We start from the raw sequence: 26,948 nt of genomic DNA on the forward strand, positions 1-26,948 counted from the left end.
CTAAACAAGCCAATGTCAACGGGCATGATAACAAAGCTCCCTGGCTTAGTCTTTACACACACACAAAAAGGTCACCTAAAGTAACCTATGTTAGCCCATCGGTTACTTTTCTATTTTCTGTCTCCTTGTCCCCACCTTATAAGAAAATTAATTTTGAAAAGACCAATCTGCCTTTTTGTTTCTGGTTTCTTTTTCCCTTTTTTATTTATAAAACCAAACTCTTTTGTTCTATTCATTGCAGCACTTATTCTATTCTGTGGAATGAAGTGTTGCCCAATTCTGGAATCCAAAATAAAGCCTAGCATATGTGAGGTCCTGGGTTCAAGAAAGCAGGCCAGTTGAAGTCTTTAAAATTAATTGTACCTCTTTCTCTCTTCCTTTTTCTTTTACTTTCTTCCTCTTCCTCCCTCCCTCCCTCCTTCTACCCCTCCCTCCCTCCCTCCTTCTACCCCTCCCTCCCTCTACCCCTCCCTCCCTTCCTTCACTTTTGCTTTGCTGGTTTTTTTTTTTTTTTTGGGGTACTCCCCCCCATTCTTCTTCCTGTTGCCAAAATTCAGTCCTTATCCCCAATGTCAATCCAATAATGAGGACACAGTTTTGAGAAGAAGGAAAAAGAAGGTTTATTGTTTCCTAACAAAGGAGAAACACAGGGGACTCCTGTCCCAAAGGCTGTGATTCTGCCCATCAGCAGGAACAGGGGCCTTTTATAGAGGGTGTACCTCAGTTGCTGATGCTGGCATTGAATTTGTGATCCTCCTGCCTCAGCCTGGAACTACAGGGCATTCACCTCTCTTTCCTTCTTCAAACAATGGTGGCATGACATGATATGTGAACGGGTTAGAGAATTGGAATGGTTTTCTCCTGGACAGCTGTCAGAACTGCAGTAGGACACATCCATCTGTCCCACAGTGGAGGATCTCTAAAGGATCTTCAAGGAAAAAACAGAATAAAAGGAGTGAGTCCCAGAGCCTCCTCCCATCACATCAAACCTCTCTTTCTTCCACTCTTCAAGGAAATGAAAACCCAAAGTTTAAATAAGTAATAACAAACAATAAAAACATAAATTTGAAAAGAAAATAAGGTTAATTGTAATTTTGTCCTTTCTCATAGTAGTCATGGAGAAAAATTGAAAATTGCTATTTTCCACACACACACACATACCAAAAAAAAAAAAAAAAAAACAGACTAGCTGCAAACTTTTTTTTTTTAACTCTACTGCTGAGCTACATTCCTAAGCCCTTTTTTCATTATTTTGAGATAGGTTCTCACTAAGTTGCCCAGACTGGCCTCTAACTTGTTATCTTCCTGCCTCAGCCTCCACAGTAGACTACACACAGTGCAATCCTCCTGGGATTACAGGTATGCGCCATCACACCCAGCTAACAGCAAACTTTTAATCTTAACAATCTTGTGGAGGTTTCCCCTTTAAATGGGTATTGTATATTTTTTATTTGGAGCACAGAATCCCTTGTAAGCATTTTTGCAACTAAACTACTTTGATATGTGGTTTGGTTGGGCAGCCTCCCTGCCCTAGCTAGGGAACATTCAGTCATACCTGATCACAAAGCCTAAGAAGTACACTTCTGAGCTGTTTGAGGTCAGGTCATCTTCCTTGGCTCCTGGGGCAGATCTCCCAAGGCAACAGACCCACACACACACACACCTCCTTTTCTATGCTATTCTCTGACTCTGGCTTTGGTTCTCAGCCAAGCCTGGTGCTAATTGTGTGTGCAGCTGTGTTCTTTCTCAAAGAGTGCCAGCATCATGGGCAAGGTGGTCTTTGAGATCTGACTGTATGGTTGCCCTCTGGTGGCAGACAACAGTCTGACCAGGGAACCTGGTTGTCTTCTATAATATATACTTACCAAGAAACTAATTTTCTAAGTGTTTTTGTCTCTAAATCATCTTTTCCCATCTTCTTAGGTGTTTCATACTTAGGTATTTCATACATAATAAACTTGGACTCTGAAAACTTGGAATTGCCCAAGATCTCTCTTACATACTCAGCTTTGAGTCCTCCGTTCTACATTCCCCAAATCCTGCTTCATGGTTTAGAAGGCAGGGAATGGAACAGAATATTGCCCACCTGTTTTCCTCCAGACATCTTGCCCCTTGGAAAGGTCCGCTCCCTAGACAGATACTCATCATGACCTCTCAACAGATAGGAACTTGGTCACTGGGAGAGTTGTGTGGCATTTGCTATTCTGGGGTCTCCACCCTGGAAGTTCTATCTGGAAGTCTCTCCTCCACCCCCATACCATTATAAATGAAGCACTCCACTAAGCAATGCCCAGGAATTGTCCATGTCCATTATTTATAACGAAGAGGAAATTAACACTCTGCAGGGGATCTTGGCAAAGGTGTGCCAGCCAGGAAGTGGCAGAGTTGAAATTCAAACCCAGGGATGAATGCCCAGCTGACAGTTTGGCTGCCAAATGACCAACAAAGAGCTGACTCTAGGCTGTCCTTGGCCTCAACTTCTCCACTTTAAACATCCCAGGGTTAAGTGACGCTTTCCCAAAGAAGAAACAACTGGAAGCAATACCTCCCTCTAGTGGTAAGGGGAAAAGATTTTAATGAAGAAATTAACTCCAGGATGCTGGGCTAGAGGGTCAACAGTCAGACAAGGCTCAGAGATCAGCACTCTCCAACTCGTTTTTATTACAAATAGTACAACCAAAGTGCAAAGTACGTAAGGATCCAGGCCAATACCTAGTCAGGAATAGTTGGGTTAGAAAATAAGTCATGTGTCTTAATTTGGGTCAAGCACTGTGCTTGGTGTTTGTGATACACTGAGAAGATAGACACAGTCCCTGACTATTATGGATTGAATTCTATCCTCCTCAAAATTCTTATGTTGAAGTTTTAACCCACAGTACCTCAGAATGTAATGATATTTGGATAAAAGTTTTTTAAAGAGGTGGTTAAATGTAAATGAAGTATGAAAATTGGTTTTAGTCCAATATGACTGTTGTCCTTATAAGAAGAAGATGAACAGGGCTGCAGATGAATAGGTGGAACAACTTCTAATATTCTGTGACACAGTTGAGTAACTATGGTTGACAATAATTAATTATATATTTCAAAGTAGCTAGGAGAGTAGATTTTCAATGCTCCCAATACAAAAACTGATAAACATTTGAGATAATATACCAGTTATCTTGCTCTAACATTGTACATATGTAGAGAAATGCCACACTGTAACCTGTAAATATTTACAATTATTACATGCCAATTAAATTTTTTAAAAATTTTTTTAAAAGAAGAAGAGATGCCAGGAATGCACACACCCATAGGAAATGTCACAGCAAGAAGATAGCCATCTGCAAGCCAAAGAGAGAAACCTCAAAGAAAGAAGAAACACTTTGATCTTGGACTCCCAGCCTGAAGAACTGTGAGAAATTAATTTTCTTTTCTTTTTTTTTTTTTTAAAGAGAGAGTGAGGAGTGAGAGAGAATTTTTTAATGTTTATTTTTTTAGTTTTCGGCAGACACAACCTCTTTGTTTGTATGTGGTGCTGAGGATCGAACCCAGGCCGCACGCATGCCAGGCGAGCACGCTACCACTTGAGCCACATCCCCATCCCGAGAAATTAATTTTCTGTTGTTGAAGGCAGCCCTAACACTCTAATATACTGAGAGTTCCTACGGTATCCTCTCCAAAAAAGAAAAGAAAAAAAAAAAGGCATTGAATGAATGATTAGATTAGAGAGAATCAAGTGCCATGAAGTGATGGTACCTGGTGATACGGCATGGGGAGCCTGACTCAATTTGGAACATCAGAGGAGACTGCCAGGAGATATGAGTGATAGAGGCTAAGAAGTGGATGGGGGACGGTGTTCCAAGTGGAGCACAAGGCAAGGGCAAAATCCCAAGGAGTAGGAGAAAGCTGTGTCCAAGGAACTGAGAGACAGTGGGGCTAGAGCGTGAGGAGCAGTAAGTAGGTTGAGTTTGGCAGAGCCTACACTGGGTAAGGCTTTCTATGCTAAGCTTGTTGGTAAGCTTTTCATCACTGTGACCAAAATACCCGACAAGAACAATTTAGAGCTGAGCATGATGGCTCACGTCTGTAATCCCAGTGGCTCAAGAGGCAGAGGCAGGAGGATCACAAGTTCAAACCTAGCTTCAGCAACAGCAAGGTGCTAAGCAACTCAGTGAGATCCTGTCTCTAAATAAAATACAAAAGAGGGCTGGGGATGTGGCTCAGGGGTTGAGTGCCCCTGAGTTCAATACCTGGTCCCCATCCCACCCACCCACCCCCACCAAAAAAAAAAAAAAAAAAACAACTTAGAGGACAAGAAGTTTATTTGGCTCACAGTTTCAGAGGTTCAGTCCATGGTCAGCAGATTCCATTGCTCTAGGCCTCAGATGAGGCAGAACACCCTGGTGGAAGGGTGTGGCAGAGACAAACTGCTCATCTCATGACAACCAGGAAGCAAAGAGAAAAAGAGAGGGAAATTGAGGTACCAGGGACAACATATTGTTGGGAAAAACATAACGGTGGCAGCACCCCAGGAAAAAAAAACCCAACATGGCATCTAACGACCCTCTTTCCCCTCTTTGTTTCTTTCACTGGCGCGAAACGTTCCCGCCGGCGCCAATGTTCAAACCCTGCTGGTGGGAAGCCTTAGCCCCAATTAGAATAAACTTTTTGGGCTCCGGAACTGGAACTGACATATGGAAGAGCTTGCCAATAAACGGGCGACCTGTTATCTACCTCAGCCCCTGCTACCTCTCTTAGACCTATATAAACACACAGCCTTTTGTAATAAAGCGGAAACCTCTTTGGTAATCTGTGTCGTGTGGTGCGGCGTTTTCCAGTCTTACACATATGAACCTGAAAGTCACATTCTCAATGACCTACTTCCACACTACATGCCTACAGTGACTACTGTAATTCATTCATGTTATTAATCCATCAAATGAATTAATCCACTGATTAGGTTACAGTCATCATAATCTAATCATTTCACCTCTGAACATTTCTGTGTTGTCTGGTATGAGCTTTTTGGGAGAACACTGCATATCAAAACCATAACAACAAGATGAGGAGTTTGGTCTGTACCTGAAAGTCATGGGGTGGGGAGGCTATCTGAAAGTGGATACTGCGTAGACAACTTTGCAGTTGATCTTTGGTGGGATGGGAGAAGAGAAAGGTAGTTAGATGAGCCCTGGAGTAGAATAGGGATTTTATTAGGGTAGCCTGGGGTTCATCTGGACAGCAGAAAAAAGAATAGTTAAATGCAGTTGGAAAGAAGTAAGTAGAGGGAGGTGTAGAACATACAGATGAGCAACGAGTTAGGTAACCTGAGAAGCAGGAAGGGACACCAGGTATTGTGCCAATTACCTAAAGCCTAAGGGCTTTTCAGGGGCCCACAAACATAGTTGATTGCTAAAAATAAAATTACTGACTCCAATTATTTTTTAAAAAGTGCAAAATTAAAATCAATGTTTCTCTAAATACCTGCAACACATACTAAAATGTCAACTTCACTTATGACTGCATTTAATTTTTATAAAAATAGCCTTGCATTTGAAAACAAACAGCTTGGGAGTTAGAATTTTTCTCACTTTGAAATAAATCCCAAGCAAGCACCTTGGAGCTCCTAAAAAACCATAGTTAATCACTAATTAGACAAGCTTGTCTAATTAGTGATTAACTATTAACTATTATTAACTTAGAATCAAATAATTTTAAAAGCAAAACTTCAAAAAATTCACTTAAATTTTTCACAGCAAAAATACATATTTAACATGGAAAGTAAGTATGTTTAAATATTTGGGGGATGGTATGTGATTATGTTAGCCAGCTTTCCATTGTCGTGACAAAATATCTGAGAAAATCAACTTATAAGGAGAAAACATTTATCTTGGTTCATGGTTTCAGAGGTTTCAGTCCATGATTGCTTGGCTCTGTTGCTTTGGGGACTTTGGTGAAACAAAACATCATTATAGGGAGCACATGTAAAACAAAGCTGCTCACCTCCTGTTGTCCAGGAAGCAGAAAAATAAACAGGAAGGGTCACAGTCTCAATGTTCCCTTCAAGGGCACACTCCTATTGACCTATCTTCCTTGGCTAGGCCCCACCTGCTAAAGATTCCACTCTCTCCCAAAAGTACCACAGGCTGGCAACCAAGCCTTTAACACATGGGATTTGGGGGCACACTCCTGATCCAAAGGATAACAACCCAAGGTGTGTCCATAGCATGTGAGGGGATGATCTTGGAAAGGAAGAAGGTTTCAGGGAATTTGGTTGGCAAGAACTTCTCTGATGTTCTTTTGTTTGTTTGTTTTCTTTTGGTTTGGTTTGGTTTTATCCGTGAAGTAGGAGATGATGTTGTCTCTTCTGTGAACAGAAAGAGGGAGATGGGGCTGGGCAAAGAGGGAGGAACATGAAGATGATTTGAAATTGCCATTTCAGAGACAGAAAAGTGACTGGGAGGGCCAGGGCTGGGGCTCGGTGGCAGAGCAAGCGTGAGGCACTGGGTTCGATCCCCGGCACCACATAGAAATAACAAATAAAATAAAGGTATTGTGTCCATCTACAACTAAAAAAATATTTAAAAAAAAAATCTAAAGGAAGCCGGGCACGGTGGCACACACCTGTAATCCCAGTGGCTCGGAAAGCTAAGGCAGGAGGATTGTGAGTTTGAAGCCAGCCTCAGCAAAAGTGAGGAGCTAATCAACTTCATGAAACCCTGTCTCTAAATAAAATACAAAATAGCGCTAGGGATGTGGCTCAGTGGCCAAGTGCCCCTGAGTTCAATCCCCAGTACTTACCCCCCAAAAAAATCTAAAAGAAGCCAGGTGCAGTGGTGCATACTTGTAATCCCAGTAGTATGTCTCACCAACTCCCAAAAAATCATATCAGATGTTGCATTAAGATGAAGTATTTACAAATATTCTTTTCTATCTTTTTTTTTAATACCAGGTATTGAACCCAGGTGTGCTTAACCACTGAACCACATCCTTAACCCTTTGTATTTTGAGACAGGGTCTCACTAAGTGGCTTAAGGCCTAACTAAATTACTGAGGCTGGCTTTGAACTTGTGATCTTCCTGACTCAGCCTCCCAAGCTTCTGGGGATTACAAATGAGCATCACCATGCCCGGCATCTTTTTCCTTTTTCATGATGGTGCTGGGAATTAAACTCAGGACTCACACATGCTAGGCAAGTGCCTTACCACTAAGCTACATCCCCAGCCTTCATTAAGCTACTTGTAGGTATGTGTGTGTGGTGATGGGGATTGAACCCACAGCCTGTGCATGCTAAGACAAGCTCCACAATTGAGCTACACCCCCAGCCCCATTAAGCTATTCTTAAATTTATTCTGTGAGTTTGAAATTTTTTTAAAGAAAACAACTGGGTAAAATCCAATTATAAAGTGACTTAGTTGGGACTCATTTACTTGAAAGGAAACCCAACTCCACCAGCTTTACTGATGGAATCCCTCCTGAAAACCTGAAACCAGAGGCTCAAATTTTCTCTTTCTCATCTTTTCACATTATCTTCACTCTCTCAGTGTCTGTAGGCAGCACAACTACTGATAGCTCTCAAGCTTGACTTGCATCTATAGCACATTGCCTCTGTTTTTCAATATCGGTTTGAAAGACCCCAAAGAAGGCTTGGTCTGGCCTAGTCTCCTCACACTCAATCAGCTATGGCCAGGTGGACATGATAATGCTGGGAATCAGACAAGTCAAGAAGTGCAAAGGGCACTCAGAGACTGGGAGAACTCAATCTTTACACCATCAGGCCCAGATTCTCCAGTTTCTCACAACATTTATAGGCTGTCTGGTGCCGTGAATTCTCTAGCCTACACGATGGAAGGCCGCGCAGGGTGTCTACTGGGAAGCATGTTTACAGAAGTGAGTGGAAGGGGAAGAACTGGCTCTCTCAACCAAACCTTCCATAAATCTCAAGCATTGGGCCCAAAGCCTCAATAGGGGCATTTACACTTCAAAGAGGAGTAGTTAGATTCCTAGAGGTAGTTAATTAGGTTCACTGAAGCAGAGCTGACTAAAAGGGGAGGAAAACTTTCCCTTTCCCAGGCATTAGTTTTCTGAGACAGTGTTTTTATAGTTTATTTTACATCCAGGTCTGGTTTTGTCATCCATCACAATAACATTAGAAAATGTCAACTTTCTTGATCAATGGGTACTCAGTTATAGTTATGGGGTGAGAAATTATGGTGTGCTATTGCACAGTAGGAATATACATTTCAAAATGGAATATACATTTCAAAATGTCAGAAAAAAGGAGTTTGAGTATTTTCATCCTAAAGAAATGATACAATGGCCAGGTGCATGCCTGTAATACCAGAAGCTCTGGAGGTTAACATAGGAAAATTGCAAGTTTAAAGCCATCCTCAGCAATGCTGAGGCGCTAAGCAACTCAGTAAGACCCTGTCTCTAAATAAAATACAAAATAGGTCTGGGGATGTGGCTCAGTAGTCGAATGCCCCTGAGTTCAATCCCCAGTACCCCCCAAAAAAAGAAAGAAATCATAAATGCTTGAGGAGACAGACATGTTTAGGCTGATTTAAACATTACACAGTATATCACTAGTACCTCATAAATACACACCATTTTTACATTTTTATGTATCAATTAAAAATAAATTTAGGTGGGTATGGAGGCACACACCTATAATCCCAGCAGTTTGGGAGGCTGAGACAGGAGAATCGCAAGTTCAAAGCTAGGCTCAGCAATGGTGAGGCACTAAGCAACTCAGTACAAATAGGTTGGGATGTGGCTCAGTGGCCAAGTGCCCCTGAGTTCAGTCCCCAATACTACCACCCCCCAAAAAAATCACAGAAATGATGGTTGTTATCGGTGCAGGGATAATTGGTTTAGAATTGGATTCCACTTGGCAAGGACTAAGCACAGATGTGACAGCAGTTGAATTTTTGGGTCATGTTGGTAGAAAGTCAGAATTGATATGAAAAATTGATAAAATTTTTCATATTTTAGGTATCTAAAAACATTCAAAGAATCCTTCAAAACCAAGGGATTAAGTTGAATATAAAGGTTACTTGTGTTACCAAAAAAGTCATATGGAAAAATTATGTTTCTGTTGAAGCTGCTTCTGGTGGTAAAGCTGAAGTTACCACTTTTGTGTACTCTTGGTTTGCATTGGTAAACAACTCTTTCCTCTGAATTTGGGACTAGAAGAGATTGGTTTGAAACAGATCCCAGAGGAAAAATTCCAGTCCATAACAGATTCCAAACAAAAATTCCAAATGTTTATGCTATTGGTGATATGGTTGCTGGTCCCATGCTGGCTCACAAAGCAGAGGATGAAGGCATTATGAGTGTTAAAGGAATGGCTGGGGTGCTGTGTACACTGACCACAATTGTGTGCCATTGCTGATTTACAGACACCCCAAAGTTGCATGGGGCAAATCAAAAGAGCAGTTGGAGAAAGAGGGTATCGAGTACAAAGTCGGAAAATTTCCCTTTGCTGCTAACAGCAGAGCTAAGACAAATGTTGACACAGATGGCATGATGAAGATTCTTAAGCAGAAATCAATGAACCAAATACTGGGAGCACATATTCTAGGACCAGGTGCTGGAGAAATGGTAAATGAAGCTGCTTTGGCTTTGGAATATGAAGCCTCCTGTGAAGATACAGCTAGAGTCTGCCATGTGCATCCAACCTTATTAGAAGCTCTTAGAGTAGCAAATCTGGCTGCATCATTTGGCAAATCAATCAAATTTTAAATTAGAAGATATATTTTCTGAAATCTCCTGGAAGTTTGTATGTTTGTTTGTTTGGTTTGTACTGGGGATTGAACTCAGGGCCACTCGACCACTGAGCCACATCACCGGCCCTATTTTGTATTTTATTTAGAGATAGGATCTCATTGAGTTTCTCAGTGCCTCAGCATTGCTGAGGCTGGCTTTGAACTTGAAATCCTCCTGCCTCAGCCTCCTGAACCACTGGGATTACAGGTGTGCGCCACCACGCCCAGCATTCCTGGAAGCTTTTATAGAAGTCACAAGATATGCTCACAGTTTCATCAATTTCTATAACTGAATTATGAAACTTTTGGAAGGTATTTAATAGACTTGGACAGAATGGAATAATCTATATTTTCAAATATCTTGTTTCAGAGCATTAACGTGCAGGACAAAAAGCTACTAATAGTAGCATCCTGCAAAGTTTTCATCAACCCATATTTTCATGCTACTTATAAAAAAAAAGGCTCAACCTCATTGAATTAATGTTAGGTGGCTTTTATCTGATTCAGTAAAGTTGAATTTACTGGAGCTGGAGTATGATATATCAACAGTTGTGTATGGGGAGGCAGCCAGTGCCTCGTTAGGGGGTTTCTTCTTCCTGCCAAGGAGGGTGTAAGCCACCTGAGAAATTAAAGTCTAGAATAATGAGTGAAGAACAAAAGACAAAGTCAAAATTAGGTTTAAAAAATTGGAGCACCTGATAGATCCAATCCATGCAAGAGCTGAAACTAGACAATTAGAAAATGGCTCCCGTGGTTTATTTAAGGGGATACATCAAAGGCAGGGGTAAGGTTTTGGGGGTGGAGTCTTGCTCCTAGATGTCTTGCAGGCAGCAGGTTGATGGCATCTTGGCAAGTCACACCCATGTCTGAGAGGCTGTGCAACTATAGCAGGTTACCCCATCTCCAGTGCTGTGTGGGACATGGCAGAGCAGAATAGAAATTCATAATGCTAGTGTGGTCCACATACAGCCCAAGGATGGCTCGCGACAGTTGCTTTGTTTGAAAGAAAGTGATCAAGTTATTCTAAATTTGGTTTTCATATTGGAAACAAATCAGTTATAAGAACAAGATTCAAATATGTATGAACTGACTTATATGAATAAAGAGACCATTTCTTTCATTTAAAACTCCTAAATTCTTGCAATTTAGAGATAGAATTTATGTATTTAAGAAGTTTTTATCTTTTATTGATTTTATTTTTTTAAATACACAACAGCAGTGGAATGCATTACAATTCTTATTACACATATAGAGCACAATTTTTCATATCTCTGCATATAAAGTATGTTCATGCCAAATTATGCCTTTATACATGTACTTTTTTTGCATTACAATTCTTAATACACATATATATACCACAATTTTTCATATCTCTGTATATAAAGTATGTTGACACCCAATTCGAGTCTTCATACATGTACTTTGTATAATGATGTCCATCATATTCCACCATTCTTGCTAATCCCATGCCCCCTCCCTTTTCCTCCCACCCCTCTTCCCTATCTAGAATTCATCTAATCCTCCCATGCTCCCCCTCCCTACCCCATTATGAATCAGCCCCCTTATATCACAGAAAACATTTGGCATTTGTTTTGGGGGGGATTGGCTAACTTCACTTAGCATTATCTTCTCCAATGCCATCCATTTGCCTGCAAATGCCAGGATTTTATTTAAGAAGTTTTTAAAGGTTCCATTGAGGTCTACAAATAGTTACACAGCTACTCACCAGTTTCATCTACTTGAAACTTAAATATTAAATGGAGACTCAAATGTATTATAGCAAGAAATGAAGATATGAAAATAAATGTCTTAATGTTAAAAAATAAATGTTTTGATAAATAACAAGTGGAGAATGGAAAATTGCAATTAATAAATACAGAAGCATTGTGAGAAGCCAGGTGTGGTGGTGCACACATGTAATCCCCACTACTTGAGAGGCTGAGGCAAGTGGATCACAAGTTTGAGGCCAGCCTCTGCAAATTACTAAGAATAAAAACTAAAACAAAAAAGCTAAGGATACAACTCAGTCGCAAAACATCCCTGGGTTCAATCCCAGTGCAAAAAAAAAAGTAATTTGAAAAATAGAATATTTAAGTAAACACCACAGTAATAATTGCTCCAAGCAAGATCCAGCAATGTATGCTAAAATAGTGGGTGAATGTTTAATAAAAAGCAAGATATTTGCATTGCCTCAAAGTATCTTCACCAAAGTAACTACTAAGTGTTAAGTGCAGGGCAGGCTGAACGAATGTTAACTGCAGGACACTGGACACTCAACCCCCCATCTATCTGGTTCTTTATCACCTGTTTGCCTCAAGTCCGAAGGCTCAAACCGCGCTCCTTAAAGACTGAATGCTTCACCCCCTGCTCAAGGCTAAACACTCAACCCCCCTTATGCCAACAAGGCAGCTTGCAAACCCAGAGACCCTATTAGATTTAGGCAGCACAGCAGAATGGCTATAAAATCCTTCTCCTGCTGAGCTCTCTCTCTCTCTTTTCTCCTCTTTCTCACTGCTGCAATAAAGATCTCTCGGTTGTTCTGAGTTTTATGGTCACTTTCTTTTCATCTGGTGCCAAAACCCAGGAAGAGGGTTAAAACCCACTTTTGGGTCCCTCTTGCTTCAGAAGTGCCACTTACTGGATGGACCTGAACCCATTTTCTCGACCGCCTGAACTACATCCACCACCGGCCTTCGATTGGTGAGTTTCCCCTTCCTGGAGTCCTAAACCCAATGGTGGGGTCGGGAGGACTTGACCATTGATCATCTAGCAAACCACTTTGCCCACCTATGGGGAGGAAAACACCCCACCACAGCCTTCAAGGCCACAGTGGCCCTCAGGGACTCCCTCCATGGGCAGATTCAACTCTTGGGTCCAAAATTATTTCCCTTCTCCTTCCCCGGCATAGACTTTATAGGTCACCCTCAAAGGACTGTGTAACCTCAGGGAACACATAACAGAGAACTGAAGATCACACCCCACCCAGACCTTCACGGTCCTGGTGGCCCTCATAAAGTCCTCTCACCTTTAAGACTCAGCCTCTAGAGATAGGCTTACCCTCCCCTCCCCCTCTCCTCTCTCAGGCCCTGGGAGTCTCTGGCCCCTCCAGAAGGGGTCCCGAAAAGCCTTGGCCAAGGTCTCCCACAGCTCTGCCCTGTCCGGGACGAGAGCCTCAACTGTCAGGGTACGGTAACGACCAATCTTTGCAGCTAGAACCTGCCACTAGGCACTGCCTGATTGGAGCTCTAGCAGGGATGCCCCTTTCGCCAATAAATCAGTTCCTTCCCCCTCCCTTATACTATGTTTGCGGCTCCTTTCCGCCCCTATCTTATACTACGTTTGCAACATGGGTAATGCATACTCTCTGCTGGTCAACTCTCCCTTACAATGCCTTTTAGACAACCTCAAAACCCTCTCCTCGACACCAGTTATTAAACCCCCCCAAAATTGATCAAATATAGCACCCAGGCTTGGCCCACTTATCCCCTAAACAACTAAAATAAATGGCCCCCATCTGGGTCTTTAGAGCCTTCTATTCTAAGGGATCTTTACAATTACTGTGAGCATTCAAAAAATGGGTAGAGATCCCTTATGTCCAAGCTTTCTTCTTACTGTAATCCAATCCTGCTCTCTGCACCTCTTACAAACCTCTACAAATTCTTTTAGCTTGCAAACCAACCCCCCCCCCCCCCCCCGCAACCACCAATCCCCAACCTTCTCCTCCTCTGGACTCATATTTGACCCTGCTGATGAACCTCCACCCTATTGGCCGGCTCCAATAGGTCCTCACCCTCAGCCTTCTGCCCCAGCCCCTCCACCGTCACTCCCGCCTCAACAACCTGCTTTCTCCTCTTCAATTACTAGATCAAAAGCCCAAACCACCTCCCTTCCTCAGAGCGTTGCCCCCTTGCGTGAGGTAGCAGTTACTGAAGGTAATGTCCAAGTGCATGTTCCTTCTCTATAGCTGACCTTTCCCGAACTGAAAAACAACTAGGCTCATATACTACCAACCCAGTCCTATATACTAAAAAATTCCAACATTTAACACAGGCCTACAGCCTCACCTTCCATGATGTCTATATGATCCTCTCCAATACTTTACTTCCTGAGGAGAGGAGATGGGTTTGGGAACAGGCTTGCACTCATGCAGATGGGATCCATCAGACCAATCCAGCACATCCCATTGGGCCCCAAGCAGTCCCAGACCAAGATCCCCTCTGGGATTACAGCACCAACAATGGCATTACAGACATCATTTCACCACTTGTATTCTAGCAGGCCTAAAAAGGGCAGCCCAGAAAGCAGTCAATTTTGAGAAACTTTAGGAAATTACCCAAGATAAACATGAAAACCCATCAGCCTCTCTGGACCGCCTAACTAAGGCTCTCCTGCAATACACTAATTTGGACCCAGACCTCTGATGGCCAAAAGTTATTGATGGCTTATTTCTTTGTCCAAAGTTTTCCTGATATTCAGATCAAACTTAAAAAATTAAAACGGGGTCCCTCACTCCCCAGACCCAGATTCTTGCTACTGCTTTTAAGGTCTATCATAACGGAGATGAAAAGGCTAAATACCTAAAGTGCCAAATGCTGGCTCAGGCCTTCCGTGGGCCTTCCCAAAACTCATCTCCTACGCTGAGAGACCATCCCCCAGGTCAGAGCCCCCCGGAGCCTGCTTTAAGTGTGGACAAGAGGACATTGGAGCACAGAGCCTGCCCCAAAGGCCACCTACCAGACCATGCCCAAAATGTTCCACGATGGGCCACTGGGCTTCGGACTGTCCCACTACTTGAAAGGGTGCCCAGACAGGCCCTAGACCCCATGATCTCATAGGACTGGCCATTGACAATTGATGGGGCCTCAAGACTCCTGTCCCAACAAGTCCAATCGCCATGCTAGAACCCAGGGTCCAAATGACGGTTGATGGTCACAAAATCCTTTTTTTAATAGATACTGGAGCAACATTCTCGGTCCTACAGGAGTTTTTGGGACCCTTACTTCCCTCTCAGTCCCCTATTGTTGGGGTAGGTGAACAAACAATATATCCCAGAACCACCCAACCCCTACCCTGCTTACTTTCAGGCTGCCCATTCTCACATTCCTTCCTGGTGATGCCCCAATGCCCTGTTCCCCTTTTGGGCAGAGATATTCTATCCAAGTTTAAGGCCATGATTTCCTTTCCACTGTTTTCACCTTTTTCCCTCCCTTCAATTATAGCTATGGCTGCCCTACAGGCTATGCCAAATCATTTCCTTCCACTTCCACAGATCAAGTTTTAGTCTGGGACACCCAGACTCCATCCTTGGCTCAATGCCCCCCAACTGAGATCCACTTAAAAAACATCCATCACGTTCCAAACAAGCTTCAATATCCCCTCCCGATGTCCAATCAAAAGGGGCTACAACTCATCATTTCCAGCCTTCTCAAAAAGGGTTTTCTTAGGCCCACCCACACATTCACCATATAATACTCCCATTCTTGCAGTCAAGAAACCCAATGGGACTTACTGCTTGGTCCAGGATCTTCGTCTTGTGAACGAGGCAGTCAAACCTATCCACCCACTAGTCCCAAACCCATATACTCTCCTGTCCCTTATTCCAGCCTCAACTTCCTATTTTTCTGTTATAGACTTAAAGTATTCCTTTTTCACCATTCCTTTGGCCCCACTTTCCCAAGACCTCTTTGCCTTTACCTGGACAGATCCAGATACTCAACAATCCCAACAATTAATATGAACTGTCCTCCCTCAAGGCTTTAGAGACAGCCCACACATTTTTGGTCAGATATTGTCTGCCGATCTAAAGGGCCTCAACCTCCCTCTTTCAACTCTCCTCCAATATGTAGAAGACTTACTCCTCTGCAGTCCCTCCCTCAATATTTCAAAGAATGATACCAACACATTTCTTAACGTTCTGGAAAACAAGTGTCTCCCCAAAAAGTACAATTATCATAACCCCAGGTCACCTACCTTGGAGTCCAACTCTTCCAAGATTCCAAGGCAATCATTCTAGATGGAAAGGCTCTAATTCATGACTACCCCATCCCAAAAACTAAGGAGGAAATCTTATCCTTTCTGGGTCTAGCAGGATATTTTAGGACTTGGATTCCCAACTTCTCACTCCTGGCCAAACCACTATACGAAATGGCCAAGGCAGATAAACAGGAGCTCCTCCCCTTGTCACCTAAATCTCATTTTTTCTCCATGATCCCTCCATTTCCACCAGCCCTACATCTCCCGGATATCCAACAAATCTTTATTCCTTATGTTCATGAAAAAAACAGGCTTAGCCCTTGGAGTGTTGGGTCAGAATAAAGGGCCCACCTTCGCTACTGTTGCTTACTTTTCCAGACAACTGGATCCGACTGTTAGGAGGCGGGCTCCATGCCTGCGTGCTCTAGCTGCAGCACACATTTTACTACAGGAGACAAAAAACTGACTTTCGGAGCATGAACTATTATTATTTCCCCTCGCACCCTAGAGCATCTTCATACTTACAAAGGCTTACATACCATTCCCGGCTTGCTGCATCCTTTCCCTTCTGGTCTCATTCCTCCATAATCCCTCCATTTCCTTTAAGGCCTGCCCACCCTTAAAACCAGCCACTCTTCTTCCCAAGACTGAAACACCTCCCTCACACCACTGCCTCGAAATACTCGAAAACCTTATGCCCTGCCCCACTCATATCCATGAAGGGCCTTTGCCCGACCTAATGCCACTTACACTTGCTTTACTGTCTGCTAAGAGCCATAGCCAAGTAATATGATGCATGGCATTTTTGGTTGAAAGGTGACGCCAGCAAGCCATTGAGATGATATGATTATGTTAAGATCTGCATTCATATGGATATTGGACTCCTGCTGTCCACCTCGGCCTGCTACGGGATTCCTGGAGAGTTCCCATTGGTTGGAGAAGTGCGGTAGGAGGGAATTCCGGAGGAGGGACTTCCTGTTGGGGTCCGGGAGAACGCTGTGTGTGTCGGTCGGCAATTTTCCCGGGAGCGGGAGCCTACGGGGCATTGGTGGCAGTTTCAAAAATAAAGTTTGTTCCTGCTTGAGTGGCTTGTGATTTTGTGCCCAGCCAGACTGCGGCAACTGTCGGCAGCGTCTTCACACTAGATGGCCATCACTATGCAGGATAGGCTATTATCTCCCTGACTGACCCAAAATTTTCGGCACAAAATTTTCTACAATGGAGGCAATCCCTGCCTCTGCACACCACCAACCAGCAAGCTGAATTAACAGCCAGCCGTCACTAGGGCATTCCATCTGGCAGCTGACCATTCCCTATATTTATACACAGACTCTAAATATGTTTATCACTTAATCCTCTCCCACTCTGCCATATGGAAAGAGAGAGGACTCCTTACAACTAGGGGCTCCTAGTCACCAATGCTAAGCTGCCCCACTCATATCCATGAAGGGCCTTTGCCCAATCACTGATCTCCTTAGAGCCTCACTCCTTCCCACTAAAATCGGAATCACACACTAACTCCCAAAGCCTCAAAGCTTTTACAAGCTCATTTGTCACACTCAGCCCTGATGATGTCCACTTTCCGCAACAGCTAACTTCTAACTGCTCCATCTGTAAAAGAACAAATCCTCAAACCCTTTTGAAACCTGGAACCTTCCCAACACATCAAGCTCGGGGCCACATTCCAGCAGCTGATTGGCAGCTAGATTTCACCAACATGCTACCGGTCCGCAAACTCAAATATCTACTAGTTCTAGTAGATACTTTCTCAGGATGGGTTGAAGCCTTTGGTACTTATGATATGCCCCTCAACTCAACTGCCCCCATTACCATGTCTCTTGCAAATTCTCATTTCTACAAAACAGCCTCAGTAGGACCCTATCTCTGCTTTCTATCTTATCAGACCCAAGATTACTGCAAATGGTGGCCAGACACTTATGAAGGCTGTCCTTACTGGTCATGTAAAATCCATCATTATGACAGGAGATTAGAAACCAGTATGTTCCATATGGTACCTGAGGAGACTTGGCAAGAGGCCAGAGCACAGGGCAGATGGCAAAAATACTATTTGGCACTAAAAATCTATGATCCAGCTCACCCACGATGGGCCTCAGGAGTCACGGGCGCTGCTTTTTGGGCGAACTACCAGGCCAAACCCTTTGGATATTTATGAATAGGGAGAAGCATGGTAGCACAGGCCCCATCCAGGTCAACAATCTTAACCTCAGACATATGGCACTCTGAAAAGGTCCTAACTAGGCAGATAGAGGAACTCCAAGGTCCCTCCTCCTCAGACCCCTTCAAACCCCATTCTCAGATCCATACTTGGATCAAAATCATCCAAGACACACTGCCATTTCTAAACACAACAGTCCCCACCCTAAATCCCCAAAATTGTTTTCTTTGTGCCTCCCTGGAAAGGTCCCTCCTGGCTGCAATCCCCCTTAACTTCTCCTCATATGATTTTTCCTCCACCGGCATTAAAATGCAACCTGCCTCAAATATCCCTTTGTGGGAATCCACACCCAGTAACACCAATTCCTCTTCCTTGCCCCGATGGCTCTGCATTAGCACTTCATCACACACCCAACTCGACAGATGCTCACATTACACGATTGCTTCCACAAATAAATACACAAACCCTGGAGACTTTCTTTGGTGTAACGGAACCTTAAATGATTCACATCTCTGACAATATAACCACTCCCTGTTTCATTGTCCAAGTACTTTATATAGCACCACAGAGTTTGAACTCTTACTCACTCACCCTAATTCCCCATGCAGCAAGCCAATTTTGATAGGAATCTCCATAGCAGTGGCTGGAGTATCAGGAGGAGCTATAGGGCACTCTACCTGGACTAAAGATGACCTTCACAAAAAGCTTCAAGCAGCTCTCAATGCTACAGCAGAGTCACTCTTCTCCAGAGACAGATCACCTCACTGGCTCAGGTGGTTCTCCAAAACCCACGACCTCTAGACTTATTGACAGCTGGAAAGGGAGGTACTTGCCTTTTTATAAGGGAGGAATGCTGCTATTATGTGAATGAATCAGGCCTAGTAGAACAGAATGTTAACAAACTCACTGACCTTGCAATCCAACAGACTAAAACTATTTCCCAAACTACTTTTCTGGGATTTTTTCAAAATCCCTTTTTCACATGGCTCCTGCCCCTCCTAGGCCCACTTAGAGGCATACTGCTCTTCTGCACCTTCCTCTCATGCATAATAAGTTCCTCCAAAATCAGACGAACACAATTTCTAACCGTACCTTTAACCAGCTTATTCTCAGGGACTACCAACTGCTTCACGACCTAGATGACTCCAACTCCTCTCCGAAGTCCTCACCCAGTGTTGACAATGAGAAAACAACGGCCAATGGACAACAAGAGACAATGTACCCAGAGAACCTCTTAGCCTGTCATCCCAGATTTTTGAGCCTTTATGCCCTTTTGAGCCTCCTCATGGCCCTTGGCCTCTTCTCTGTTAGTCCCCCATCATGGAACTCCTGCCCCAAACTGTCCTTTGCTTTAATCTTCATTCTGTTTTTGCTCGCTCTGACCCTCTTCAGTTGCTGGTGACAGCATGTGGAGACAACGCTTTGAATATTTCCCTAGAGTCCCTATGACAGAACCAGTGGCTGATACCAAGGATCTCCTTCACTCAGGAATAGTTTGATGCCATTGACAACTTATGGCTTCAAGGAACCCTGCCGAGATAACTGTCTATAGCCACTGGGTACTATCCCTAGCTGTCCTGGCATTCCCAGGCCTGCCCAAGAACATTTCTCCACTCTCCCAGGCAGGTCCCACACCACCCCCTCTCTCAGAAGGAAGTAGCCATACAAAATTGCTCCGCCCCCACATCATTTAGAAAAATAAAAAGGAAGGAATGTTAGGTGCAGGATAACCTGAGCACTCAAACCCCCATCTGTCCTGTTTGCCTCAAGTCCAAAAGCTCAGCACCCCCTTAAAGGCTAAATGCTTCACCCCCTTATGCCAACAAGGCAGCTTGCAAACCCAGAGACACTATTAGATTTAGGCAGCACAGCAGAAGGACTATAAAAACCTTCTCCTGCAGGGTTCTCTCTCTCTCTCTTTTCTCCTTTTTCTCACTGCTGCAATAAAGATCTCTTGGTTGCTCTGAGTGTTGTGGTCACTTTCTTTTCACTAAGTACTATGTTTTTGGCACCTTTGTCAAGGGTTAGATGACTATAGATGTGTGGGTTTGTCTCTGTGCCTTCTATTCTGTACCATTGGTCTATATGCATTCGATATATATATGTGTGTGTGTGTGTGTGTGTGTGTGTGTGTTAGATGGGCACAATACCTTTATTTTATTTTTTATGTGGTGCGGAGCATCAAACCCAGTGCCTCACACATTCAAGGCAAGCACCCTATGGCTGAGCCACAACCCCAGCCCCATGTCTGTTTTATGTCACTACCATGCAGGCATTTTACGACAGCTCTATAGCATATTTTGAAGTCAGGTATTGTGATACCTCCAGCATTGAATTTTTGGCTTAAAATTGCTTTGACTAGTCTGGGTTTTTCTATTCTTCCAAATCAATTTTCTAGTTCTTCAAAGAATTTCATTGGTATTTTGATGGGGATTGTATTGAATATTTACATTGCTTTTGGTAGAATGGCATTTTAACAATATTATAACTGCCTTTCCATAAACATAGGAGGTCTTTCCATCTTCTGAGGTCTTCTTCAATTTCTTTGTTCAGCATTCAATAGTTTTATTGTAGAGGTCTTTTACCACTATGGTTAGATTTATTCCTAGGTTTTGTTTTGTTTTTGAGGCTATTGTGACTGGAATTGTTTTCCTAATTTCTTTCTCAGCAGATTCATTGTTGGTATACAAGAAAGCCATTGATTTTTGTATGTTGATTTTGTAACCTGCTACTTTGCCAAATTTGTTAACTTATGATCCACTTTGAGTGAACAGAATATGAAAAGGAAAAATTATAACATGATTGTAAGAAACCTGGCAGACACCAAGTGCTCAAAGTTAAATCATCAATAATATGGACACATTGAAGTAATGTACCTCCTGATATGATCCCAACAAAGGTGTATCAACTCTTTTTCCTCCTGATTTGTTTTTCTCAAAATTCCATAACTTCACTCTAATCATGAGAAATAAACAAATTCAAATTGAGGGACATTGTATAAAATGTACCCTTTGAAACTGCCAAATTCATGAAAGACAAAGAAAAACTAAGAACTGACAGAGGTTTGAGAAAACTGAGAACTAAATGCCACATTTAGCATTCTGTATTGGGCCCTATAGAAAAAAAAAGCCACTGGGAAAATAGGATGAATCTGAATAAAGCCTATCATTTAGTTAATAGCATCATTCCAATGTTAATTTCTTAATTTTTGTTTTGTTTTTGTGGTAAGGGGAATTGAACCCAAGGGCACATTACCACTGAGCTACATCCCCAGCCCTTTTTATTTTTTATTTTGAGACAAGAGTTTCACTAAGTTGCTCAGGCTGGCCTCAAACTTGCAATCCTCCTTTCTCAGCCTCCCAAGTTTCTTGGATTACAAACCTATCTGTACCATGGTTATATAAGATGCTAATTTTAGGGGAAATAAAATGAGGTGTATGCAGGAACATTCTGTACTACTGCTATAGTTTGGATCTTAAATGCTGTGCAAAGGCTGTATTAAAGACTTGGTCCTCAGGGTGGTGCTATTGGAAGGTGGTAAAAGCTTTAAGAGGCGGAGCATTCACCAGTCAGGTTCAATTCTTGGTGCCAAAAAAATAAAAATAAAAGGAAGTGGGGTCTAATTGGAGGTCTTTAGGTCACTGAGGGTGTACTATCAGAAGGGACAATGGGGTCCAGCCTCTTCTCTCTCTTGCTACCTAACCATGAGGGGAACAGATTTGCCCCAGATACACTCCCCCCCATTAAGGGTGGCCTCTCCCAAAGCAACAGGGCTGACTGATCATGGACTGAAATCTCTAAAAATTTGAGTCAAAATAATATTTTCTCTGTATAAGTCAAATATCTCAGGTATTTGTCATCATAACAGAAAGCTGACTAGTACAACTACCTTTGAAGCTTTTCTCTAAATCTAAAATTACTTCAAAATAAAATGTTAAAAATAAGTTTGTTGTGTGGTTACCATATTAAAGTCCCTTGTTTGGTTGCAAGAGAGAGAAAACCAACTTAGAGAGGACAAGAACAATCAAGATCTAGGCATGGTGGTACAGGCCTGTAGTCCCAGATACTCAGGAGTCTGAGGTAAGAGGATCACTTTGAAGACAGGAATTCAAAAGCAGCCATGGCAACATAACCCATTGAAAAAACAAACAGAAGGAGAAAATTAGAGAAATTATAGAAGGAAGGAAGTTATAGAAGAGTTGAACAAAAACAAACTCTGGATCTTAAAAACATCTGTATCTAGGGATGCAAATGGCATTGGGGTTCCAGGTTTACCTTCTACATCTTTGATATTTCCTATTTGGTGTTACTCTCTTTGACCTCAAAATATCTTCTTCATAAGTGTGAAAAATAGCTTCCAATGGCTAGTGGATTTTACACCTTGTACCATCATAGAGTGCTGAGAGCCATTGCCAAGTAGGAATGACGCATGGCAATTTCTTCATCAGCCTACCCCATGTTGCTTAGAGGAAGGACTCTCCATTGTGGACCCAGATCATTTGCAGTGACTTTGCATGAAAGGTGACCTTGCTCAAGGACCAGGGCGGATCCAGGTTTAGGGTGTATCCTGCTGGGAATAGGGAGTATCCCACTCCTTGGGTTTAGGGCGGTTCCAGGTTTAAGGTGTACCCTGCTGGGAATAGGGCATATCCTGCTGCCTCAGGCCTGCCCACTCCTTGAGTTCCTGTTGAGTTCTCGCAGGATTCAGAGAGTATTTTGGGTTACAGAGCCCAGTGGAGGTGTGGATTTGCCCAGAACGTGTTTGTAGAGTGCCGGTGTGAGTTCGGAATAAAGAATTGCTGTTTGAATCTACAAGGCTATGAGTGGCTCGTGATTTTGTGCCCAGCCAGACTGCGGCATTTGGTGGCCCGTACGCGGAATGTCTGAAACTTGGAGGTAAGTGAAATTGCTCACCCCTGAGGGAAGGTGAGAGAATGGGTGACCATTTCAAAAAACAATGTGTTCTTGTTTTGATTTATTTTGTTTTTGTTTCAAGCTGCCTATCCCTAGAAATTTCTCAGGCAAACTGGGAAAAATGGTTGGCTAAAAGTTTGAAGTTTGTCGGCCCTGAGGAAGAGAAAATGATACAACGATTTTTTATTCCATTTTTGTTTCATTCAGTTTCGGTTTTGTTTTGTGTTATCTTATTGGGTTGCGTTATCTTTATAGTAGATTAGAAATTAGTAAAAAACAAACTGAAAAGGTGTTAAGTAAATTGTTGGAGTTTCAGACCATGGAGAAAGACATTTTAGATCAAACAAAAGAGAAGGTCTCTCGAGCTAGTCAGACAGAGGAAGAAAATTTAAAGGAAAAGGGGTTATTAGGAAAAAGGCTACAACAGGAGGCTGTTACTAACTCCGTTTTATCACCAGAGGGTGTAATTCAACCAACAGCCCCACCTATGGAGACAGCTGAGTGGCCCTCAAACCCCGTAGTTGATAAATGGGATCCTGAGACAGGACCTCAAAGATTAGCATGCCCTGTACTTGAACAGGTAGGAGGGCAGCGAATTCACCATGCTTTAGATTTTAAAACAGTGAAGCAGTTAAAGGAGGCTGTAACAACCTATGGTCCCCAAGCACCCTTCACGGTAAGCATGGTCGAGTCCATTACTAACTTGGACATGACGCCAGCAGATTGGGCTAGCATGTGTAAATCTGTGCTAAATGGAGGACAATATTTGTTATGGAAGGTTGCCAATGAGGAATTTTGCATGGAGACAGTAGGCGAAATGCAGCAGCCGGTTACCCTCAAAGAAATTTAGATATGTTGTTAGGAAAAGGACCTTATGAGGGTCAACGGCAACAAATTGAATATGATCCTGCTATATATGCACAAATTGCTGCAGACGCAGTTAGGGCATGGAAGACTTTACAAGGACATGGAGATTTACAAGGTCAGCTATCTAAGGTAATACAGAGAACTAATGAACCTTATGCTGAATTTGTAGATAGGCCTATTCAAACAGCTTCCAGAATTTTTGGGGATACATAACAGGCAATGCCATTAATAAAACAACTGGCTGATGACCAAGCAAATCGTTGCTGCAGAGAGGTCATTAGACCATGGAGACATGAAGATTTAAACACATATATTAAATTATGTAGAGACATTAATGAACAAGGGCAAGTCTTAGCAGCTGCAGTACAACAGGCTTTAGATGCCAGGCCAAAAAAATGCTACAATTGTGAACAAACAGGACATTTTAAAAGGAGTTGCCCCATAGGAGGAGGGTTTAACAAAACTAGGTATCAAAGGAATAGAATACCGGGTATTTGCCCACGATGCCATAGAGGGAGACATTGGGCTAATGAATGCTGTTCTCAAACCACCATAGAGGGTACTCCCTTATCAAAAAACAGACAAGGACCAGGTATTTACCCACGATATCATGGAGAAAGGCATCAGGCTCCATTGCCAAAAAACGGACTGGGGGGCCCAATGCTCCGGGGCCCACAACCACAAATATACGGGGCAGTGGAGGAACCCAGCAACACCATCAGGGTAGTGCCCAGGACACATTGTCCATCAGATCCCTTATCAGACAAACCCGAGGGAGCGCAGGGTTGGACATCTGCGCCTCTGCCAGAGCAGTACTAACTCCAGAGATGGGAGTTCAAATCTATCCCACAGGAGTAAAAGGACCTCTTCCCCAAGGAACAGTAGGCTTATTATTGGGACGTAGTTCATCTACATTAAAAGGACTTATGATAAGTCCTGGGGTAATTGATCCCGATTATGTAGGTGAAATAAAAATTATAACTAGTTCTCCAAGAGGTATATCAGTAATTTCACCAGGAGACAGAATAGCACAGTTGTTAATAATACCTAGCCTACATGATAAATTCTCTAGTCGTAGTGTAGAAAGAGGTTCCAGGGGATTAGGCTCCACAGGTGTAGATTGGGCTATGCTGTCTTTAAATTTAGATTCTTGCCCAATGCTAAAACTAAATATTCAAGGACATGAGTTTAATGGGCTACTGGACACAGGTGCTGACCTTAGCATCATATCTCGTCAAGAATGGCCAAAACATTGGCCATTACAACAAGCCACTCAAATGCTTCGAGGCCTAGGAGTGGCGACTAATCCCCATAGAAGTGCAATGATATTAGATTGGAAGGATCCTGAAGGATGTGAAGGAACTATACAGCCATATGTACTGGATCATCTTCCTATAAATTTATGGAGATGAGATGTCCTAGATCAATTAGGTTTGACGTTAACAAATAACATCAATCCTAATGCGCCCACTACTAGGGCTAGACAAGGTTTTAGGAAAGAAAAAAGATTAGGAGAACAAGAACAAGGTATAGCAGCACCAATACAAATAGATCAAGGAACAGACAGACATGGGTTGGATTTTCAGAAAGGGCCACTGAGACAATCAAAATTACTTGGAAAGCAGAAAGACCAGTGTGGGTTCCTCAGTGGCCCCTGACTAAAGAAAAGATACAAGCTGCCCATGATCTGGTCAAACAACAATTAGCGGAAGGACATATACAACCTTCCGTATCTCCCCATAATACTCCCATTTTTGTCATCAAAAAGAAATCTGGTAAATGGAGATTATTGCAAGATTTAAGAGCCATTAATAATGAGATGGTTATTATGGGACCTGCTCAATCAGGGATTCCTCAATTGTCTGCTTTGCCAAAAACCTGGTATGTTTTAGCTATAGATATTAAAGATTGTTTTTTTTCGATTCCAATTCATCCCGAGGATAGTCCACGTTTTGCATTTACTATCCCTGCATTAAATCATGAAGGTCCTGATCAGAGATATGAATGGAAAGTACTCCCTCAAGGGATGGCTAACAGTCCAACTATGTGTTAAATCTATGTTAACAAAGCAATCCAGCCACTTAGAAATCAAAATCCTGAACTACAAATATTTCACTATATGGATGATGTATTATTAGCACATAAAGATAAAAACACATTGCTGGAATGTAATGCCACACTTACAAACTTATTAAAAAATTATAATCTAGAGATAGCAATAGATAAAGTACAATTAAATTTTCCAATTAATTATTTAGGAGTTCTATTATCCTCAACCATGGTCCGTCCACCAAAAATTCAAATACGAGTAGATAAACTCAAATCACTTAACGACTTTCAAAAGTTATTGGGAGACATAAATTGGATAAGGCCTTATCTAGGCATACCAACAGGAGAGTTGGGACCTTTATTTGATATTCTAAAAGGTCCATCAGATCCAAATTCACCCCGCATGTTAACTCCTAAAGCAAGAAAGGCATTAAAAATTATTGAAACATATATGGAAAATATACATTTGGATAGAATTGATATAAGTTTGCCTTTATTATTTATTGTACTACCAACAAAAAATATTCCTACAGGAGTATTTTGGCAAGAAGGTCCATTATTGTGGATACATTTATCTTATTCTCCTAACACTATTCTTACTAGGTATCCTGAGGCTGTAGGACAATTAATACTCAAAGGAATAAAAGCAGCAAAAGGAGTGTTTGGAATTTCTCACAATAAAATTATTACTCCATATACTATGGATCAAATTGATGAGTTAGCTAATGAGTTAAATACTTGGGCAATAATCATGTGTAAATCTAATGTTACATTTGATAATCACTTACCATCTAATCCTTTGTTGTCTTTTTGGTCTAAGCATCCTGTAGTTTTTCCAAAAATGAGAAGAAAAACCCCTATCATGAATGCTCCAAATATATTCACTGATGGGTCAAATAATGGTACAGCAGCAGTAGTTACCCCTGATCAAACTTTTACATTTTTAGTACCCAAACAATCAGCTCAAAAGGTAGAGCTTAATGCAGTTTTACAAGCTTTTGTGATGTTTAAAGATTCTGTATTTAATTTATTTTCTGATAATCAGTATATAGTTAATGCTATAGCATCCCTTGAAGATGCTGGTAGGATTTCTCCTTCCTCTACTGTTTTCTCTTTGTTTTCCACTATACAAAGTCTAATCTGGGACAGAAAAGATCCATTCTTTATAGGACATATCAGGGCACATACAGAATTGCCTGGAGCCCTTAGTTTGGGCAATGATT

General features: G+C 42.3%; 1 protein-coding gene and 1 pseudogene across 1 annotated transcript in view; one reads left to right on the forward strand and one right to left on the reverse strand.

Moving 5' to 3' along the window:
- Positions 1–595: 595 nt before the first annotated feature.
- Nop16 (NOP16 nucleolar protein) overlaps positions 596–26,948 on the reverse strand; it is a 57,050-nt gene continuing 30,697 nt past the window's right edge. The window contains exon 5 of the mRNA XM_071612164.1: positions 596–928. Coding sequence (XP_071468265.1) covers positions 920–928 — 9 coding nt within the window. The 3' untranslated portion in view covers positions 596–919. The remainder of the gene's footprint in view (positions 929–26,948) is intronic.
- Positions 7,825–9,747, forward strand: LOC114097198 (dihydrolipoyl dehydrogenase, mitochondrial-like; annotated as a pseudogene).

This window comes from Marmota flaviventris, chromosome 5, assembly GCF_047511675.1.
Source record: "Marmota flaviventris isolate mMarFla1 chromosome 5, mMarFla1.hap1, whole genome shotgun sequence".
Taxonomy (NCBI): Eukaryota; Metazoa; Chordata; class Mammalia; order Rodentia; family Sciuridae; genus Marmota; species Marmota flaviventris.